The 6,949-nt window shown below is 49.1% G+C and overlaps 1 protein-coding gene across 2 annotated transcripts in view; it reads right to left on the reverse strand.

The window, feature by feature from the left end:
• CSMD3 (CUB and Sushi multiple domains 3) overlaps positions 1-4,553 on the reverse strand; it is a 1,079,985-nt gene extending 1,075,432 nt beyond the window's left edge. For both annotated transcript variants that reach the window (XM_030875636.2, XM_030875634.2), the window contains exon 1: positions 4,311-4,553. In XM_030875636.2, coding sequence (XP_030731496.1) covers positions 4,311-4,488 — 178 coding nt within the window. In that variant the 5' untranslated portion in view covers positions 4,489-4,553. The remainder of the gene's footprint in view (positions 1-4,310) is intronic.
• Positions 4,554-6,949: the final 2,396 nt, after the last annotated feature.

Here is a 6,949-nt window from a genome sequence, read left to right on the forward strand (position 1 = left end):
GCTGGCCTCTCCAGCAGGTCTGGGGGAGGACCACTTGGCACCCGGGATGACCCTGTACTCTTTCATTTCTTCTGCCCTTTCCCCTAGGGTCCAACGAAGCCCTTGCGGCGCTCCAATATTTGGACTGCCCCCTGCTTGCTTTCCTCCCAGCCGCAGAGGAGGGCTGGGGATGAAGGGCATGGTAGAGGAGCATCAGTCTCCATGACTCATTCCCCAGTGAGTTTTTCGAACTCCCGGAGAGCCTGTTGTTTCAGTGAGGGCAGCGCTGAGGTCAGCATGGGGAAAGGGAGCTTTCTCGGCGCCTGCACCGGATCGCGCGACAGCAGTGGTTGCAGCACCACCGACAGTTCCGGGAACAGAAATATACTGTTTGCTACCCGCCGTCCGTTTCCGCCTTGGACACCCACCCACACCCACCCTCGAGGCCTCCCGAAGGATCCTCCGTGTTGATCCGCGTGTACCTCCTCCTCCCAGCCACACACACACACACACACACACACACGCACACGCACACGCACACGCACACACCCTCACAATCTCGGCAAAGGCCAAGTCAGGCATCCAGTTTCAACCTCAGGTGGTCCATGAATATTTCAGGTAGTCTGGCCTTCTAGAAGCAAATAAAGTATTCCCGGAGGAAACAGATGGAAGGGAGGGATTCCTGTCCATACTGCAGCAGGACAGGGACACCTGAGGTTACCTCTAAGCAGCTGACTCAGTCCTGTTAACCTCAAGGGAGGGTTTTGATGGTGGCCTTGGCAGTGGGTGGCTTTTTGTTTGCTGTTGTTACTGGTTTGTAAAGACGTTAACCCAACACACCCACCTTTCAAAAGGTCCCTCAAGACACGACAGAAATTTTCCTAACGTTACTGACAGGGCAGACTGTCGCCCTGAGTTCAGGGGAGTGAGGGTTATCAGCCCCTAGCACAAGCGCGGGGCTGAAACCTGCGGCGCGGTCACACTGAGGCGGGCAAAAGGTGCTAATGAGCGCTGCTGGCAGCTCTCCCCCTGCGTGGACACTGCGACCCTTTCCAGTGCTAATTAACTGCGGGAGAAGGTGCGAGCTCCGCTCTTCCAGAAGAGCTCTGTGGCGGGAGTAATATCTCCTTGGAGTCCCAGAGCACGCGGAAACGTGGATCCTTCTCGAAGTCCGGGGTCCAGAGAGAAGCCTTGAAATCACGCTCTAGTACACGGTGGGGGACGCGGCCCACTAGTTCTCACCTGCTGTCCACCGAGGTTAGTGCTTTCTGTACCTTTCCTGCAAGATGTGTGTGCTCCCCCAGGAACTCCCTAGAAGGAGCGTGGGGAAGCACACAGCGGGTGTCTGTTTACGTGGGCGGGACGTTTAAGCACAACTTGGAGATTCACAGTTTCTATGTGATTGAAACCTAAAACAGACACGCTGCAGCTGCAGACTGCATTTCAGAAACCTCTGCTTTCGTGTGTGTGTGTGTGTGTGTGTGTGTGTGTGTGTGTGTTTCAGCCTGAAATAGGCATGCATCAAGTCCAAGGTGCCCCCGCCCCCCCTCCACAGCCCAATTTGGTGCCCTCCATGGCCTTTTATTTCAGATGGCGCCAGGAGAGAGAATGCCCAGAAAGGGTTGCCTCTCTCTTCAACCCCACTCGAGCGATTCAGGCCTACTACTGAAGGACACTTTGTCTTCTACTCTGAGGCGTTTTCTCGCACTGAGCCTCTTTGTCATTGCTGTTGCAGGCAGAGGTGAGATAGTGGAGGAATGAAAAGTGTGGACAGAAAGTGGAATTCTCCTGGCAGGAGCTGTTCACCTGGAAAAGCACGCGCCTGCGACTCGGACTTCCTGAACCCTAGCACTAGCCTAGATTAGGGCCTGCAAAGCTCTTAGAAGGATTCCCCATCCGGAGCTTCCCCGTGGGCCTGGAAGACCAGAAGAAAAACAGCGTGGAAGACAAAAGCAGCCGTAGACATTGGGGGAAAGAACATTTAAGCCATTGCTGCAATCTTGGTTTTCGGAAAAGCCTTGAGACTGAGGTAAAATTACAATAAAATAAGGAGAAGGGGAAGAAGGAGAAGAAACAACTGTAAAAATTGGCACCACTGGGCGACCGGGAGCAAGTCTAAAGCATACAGCCTCTGTAGGTTTGTGTCTCAGAATTTGAGAACAGTGTTCCAAGTTGTAAAATATAGGAGATGTCCTTCAAGTGGAAGATAAGTGACAGTGAAGGATCTTATTACCATTAAAATTTTTTTAATAGTCCGTAGAAAAATGATTTTGGACGGGATCAAAGCAGAGTGTGAAATACTCCTTCTTCCCAATGTCTCCGAAACTGGAATATATTCAGTGGGTCGATTATCTCAGTCCAAATTACGGGAGCTGTGAGTAGAGGAGAGGGGTCTCATTCACAGTGCCATTTAAAGCAAACTAACGCGCTGTTCGTTTCTATCGGCGCGTCTTATCTAAACTATACGGTAGGTACGGGCAGCCGGGCTGTAATTGCGAGCAGCGCTGCTCAGTGTTTGTCAGGCTGGCGTGCTCGCCCAGCTTCGGAGACTCCCTCTCCCTATCTGCCCCTCGAATGTGTTTTGACTCAACAGGTATCACATGAAAACTCGCACTTAACCCCCGGTCATCTTCTAGCAGGAGCCACCTCAACATTTTTCCTGCCAGGAACTGTCGCTGGCTCCTTGCGCCTCCGTCACGCGGAGCGCGCGTCTAGCTGGCAGCCCCAGGGCCATCCATTAACCACCGACTCCCAGTGGCAGGCGAACTAAGCATAAATGCAAGGCTCCTCACACATCGAGCCGGCGACGAAAACCCCTTCTAAGCACCCCGAGACGCATTTTGTGCGCCAGGCAGTGTAGTTACGCCGCTGAGGACAAGCGTTCTGGCTTAGAGCTGTGCTGAGGCTGGCTGGGGGGCGGGGTGTCAAGCTTTGAGGAGCAGTTTGGGATTACAAGGCAGTTGCTGCCACAGAGATCAGGGACAACTTCTTGGCATTTAAGGATGTAAATTAAAATTCGAGACATGACACCCATCCTTGGTCCTAACAGAGGGAGAGGTAACCCTTCCAGCTCCCTCCACCCAAAACATGAATTATCATTTCCACTGAATGCAAATGGACTGCCTTCTGTGGGGGGACAGCCAGCTGCAAGCTGTACAATAAACTGTTTCATAGAGACGCGGCCCGATTGCGGTTCAGAGAGGCACTCCTTTACAAAGGAAGAAGCGTCCAGTTTGTGTTGACAGCGGTGGCGCGCCTGGGCCAAAACAACCCCCCTCCCTCCCACCACCCACCCCCGACACACAGACACCCGGGATTTGAAACTAGCTTCACTAAAAACGACATCCCTCGCGTCTATGTGAGCTGCCATGACGGCATGAGTCATAAACACCGCCTGAGTATTTTTTGCAGCAATTAATGGGCAGCAGGGTGCAGGAGAAGTTTTAGAACGGAGCTGGGGATCTATTTTCTCCCGGAGGACAGCTCTCCTTCCAATGATCCTGACTGTCCCTTGCCCTCCTGCTTAGGAATAAATTTTACATCCTACCCACTCCCTCCCCTTGTCTGTTGTGCATGTGACACTCACTCTACCTGTCTGAACGCTGAGACTTGCTGGGGATTTTCTTTTTGGTCGTCAGCTAATGACTTTCCTCCTACCTTCATTCATCGCCAAAGGTAGCTCGTTAACATTTCGTGGCGTCTCAGACCGTTTAAAAGCCCCATTTTAAGCGAAACCTCTACCACAGAACCTATGGAAGCTCCTCTATCATTTATCAATGCAAAAGAGCCCACGTAGAAATAATTCACATATGCATGCACACCTTCATGTTGGTGTGAGGGATGCGTGAAAGACCCCTGTGCCCTAATGCATTTAAAATCAGCACATTCCTAACATGTCGGTAACTTTCCTACCTGAAAGGGTTAAAAAGCATTTACACGAGACTCTTTAATATAAATATTCCAGCCAAAGCATCAAACACCACTGGTTTGACTAGAAATCAAGGTAATCTTCACCACCAAGAAAAGTCTTGCAGAGGAATTCTGCCTGGATATCCACTAGTTAGAGGGTATACGAACCAACTCACGTATTCGTTTGAGCATACTGCAAGAATATTTATTGAGCACAAGCTCAATCACTGCATTGAACGCCAAATCTGGCAAGCAAAATGCATTTCCTATCTGAGGGGGAAAAGAGAGCTGTGAATCAACTCCTTCTTCTGTATTATCATGATTATTTTTATCTGTGCAAACTGCAAAGAAGCTACCCCTCTCCGGCGACAAGTCAGCTCACCTCCATCCAAAGCAGAGGGGACCCCCGAAAGCAAACCTACCTTTCACACAAGACACCGTCAATAAAAAGACGAGGTTCCAAAACGTAAATCCACTTTGAGTCCCCATTTTCTTCATGAGGATGAAGTCTAGGCGGCCACATTTAGCGCATTTTCTCGTGTCAGGCTCCCGGGGTTTGGATTCCTTCGCTCGGCTCTCCCCTTTGCGGATCCCTTTCATATTATTCGCGAGCTCCTAATTCCTGCTCCTAAGCCCGGCGCAGCGGAGTTGCTGCTGTTATTGGTGCGCGGTCACAGCTCGAAGTGAATGGTGTTTCTGGGATACCACAGCAACCTTGACGAGGACTCAACCATCTCTCTCCAACGGGGGCACAAAGTCTTTGCTACTCTGGATTCTGTCTTTTCTTGTGCGTTTTTACCCCTCCACCGAAATCTACCTCGATTCTAGCTCGTTATAGCAACCACCAGAAACCACTGGTGAGCCTCTTAAAGGCCAGCTCCTCTCTTTGACAAACTCCCCACAATATTTTAAATTAAGGGGTTTGATTTTTTTTTCCCCCGAATAGATCAATTCTGCCTGTAAAACAGCCCAAGAAATATTATGTTACTGAGGTCTCTATTGCAGCCTATGAATATAGAAGCATGCTAAAGGAATATTTTAATCGGAGAATCTGTATTGCTTTTAGGGAAACCGTGATGATAAATGAATCGGGCTCCATCGATGGCCATGTCGTTATAATGGGACATGTGTTACTACTGTAGTTGCAGTATATTTCAGGCAGGCGTCTCACATTTATCATCCTGTGATTTAATTGAAAAAGGGAGATCACAGAGAAGAATTTATTTGTACACACGCATTTACATATTCAAGTGCCTAGATGTAAACCCACAACCGGGTTTTTTGATCTTTAGGCAAACCGATTTCATCCTTGACCAGGGCGGAGGTGAGAGGTGGGGAGGGAGTCAGTCATCTCCTCAAAGAGTTCGCCCTTTCGTTCTCCCTACCCCATTTTCAGCTGATGTGTGCTGCAGTTAAACTACTTTATCTGTGGTAGTTATCTGGAACAGACCCACTTGTTTTAATTCTGAATCGGTCCCAAATATGTAAATGGGAGGGTTCTTTCAAAACGGAAAACCTCTGTATCTATACGTTTGGACCTGTCCGCGCCAACACACCACTCAAGGGTTAACATTGTACAGAGGAAGAGTTCTTGCGCCATCTACTGGCCCTTGCTAAGCCTCCCGCTTCTCTTTCACATCTAAAAGGTACCCTATTTCCCTCATGCCAAGATGTGGGGGAGCTTTGTCCGGAGACCAGCGTGTTTTGCTCTTGTATGTCAATTTTCTAATCTTTTTTTGGTTGGTTCTGGCCCAGGTCTTATAACCCATATGTTCCTTAGACTAGGCGCCTTTTTGGAGATCTGACCTTTTCGGGAATCTGATACCGTCTCAGGAGGGGGAGGACTGCAGCAATGGCTCCGCAATAGATTGCAAAAGCTTCTGTCTCCATTTGCATGCCGAAGGCTATCAGGGGGATTAGTATCTATCTATAGGGCTTGGTTAAGAGGACTGCCCAATTTGAGTTTGCAGCTTTCCACATTGCCCACAAATGATGGCCCTGTCCCGTGTACCACAGGCCAGCTTTTGTCCCTGGGCTCGATGTGGAGCTGCCAACTCACAAGAGCAAGCCTATTGCATCTGGAGGGAGTTTTACTCTGGGAAGTGGGCACTCTGCGAGCGTCAATAGGCGTGCGTGGTGTGTGGGTTCAATCTGCAAGCATAGGAAGGATTCTGAGCTCTCCGGGTACGTGGCATTTTGTGTGAGTCTGTGATTCTCCCACGGAGTGTGTGTGTGTGTGTGTTTGTGTGTGTGTGTGTGTGTGTGTGTGTGTGTGTATACATGGGCACTATAGTGAAGGGTAAGAGTGTGTGTTTATGGAAATGTTGAGGAGTATGATTTTCTATGTGTGGGTGTTTTCCCAAGTGTGTCCGTGAAGTATATATGCGTGTGCCTGTGTGTATGTTTGTGGGGGGCGAGGGGAGAAGAGAAAGAAGAGAAAGAGAAATTTCTTTTCTGGGTAGGGAGCATTAGCAAGAGGCTAAAGCTGTAAATGCATAACCAACCTCGTTAAACTCGGAGAGGTACATTAAGGGCGGTGTGCAGGATACTGTTCCTTCCCACCAGTGCTTTCTCTTCTTGTCCGCATATGCAGATTCCAGGGAGGGGGCGACAAGCTTGGGACTAGACGGAGACTGGGAGGATCAACGGTGAAAACGTCATTAGCCTGCTCAGCCACCTTGGTGGCAGCGCTGGCAGTGATTTCAGTCAAGATGTCAGGATGTGTTGCTGCTGCTGTTGCCTTTGTTGGACCTGCAAACAGGTCCTTGGACTTGATGAGGACACTTGACAAAATCCTACTCACCACATGTGTAGAGCTTAGTCACCTCAACTGATTTCACTTTTCATTAAAAGAAAAAAATCTTGGGTGTATGTAATCTATTTGAACACATTGGTATATATCCAGACAGGAGGAATTTACACCCGAAAACTTTATTTCTCAAAAGTCAGGAATACTTTTAACAGTAATTATTGTGCAAAAATAAACTTTGACTATGGGACCATCATGACTACTACTAAGATACCAGTGTCTGAAATTTATTGTCAAACATGCTAATCCTAT

This window comes from Globicephala melas, chromosome 17, assembly GCF_963455315.2.
Source record: "Globicephala melas chromosome 17, mGloMel1.2, whole genome shotgun sequence".
Classification (NCBI taxonomy): domain Eukaryota; kingdom Metazoa; phylum Chordata; class Mammalia; order Artiodactyla; family Delphinidae; genus Globicephala; species Globicephala melas.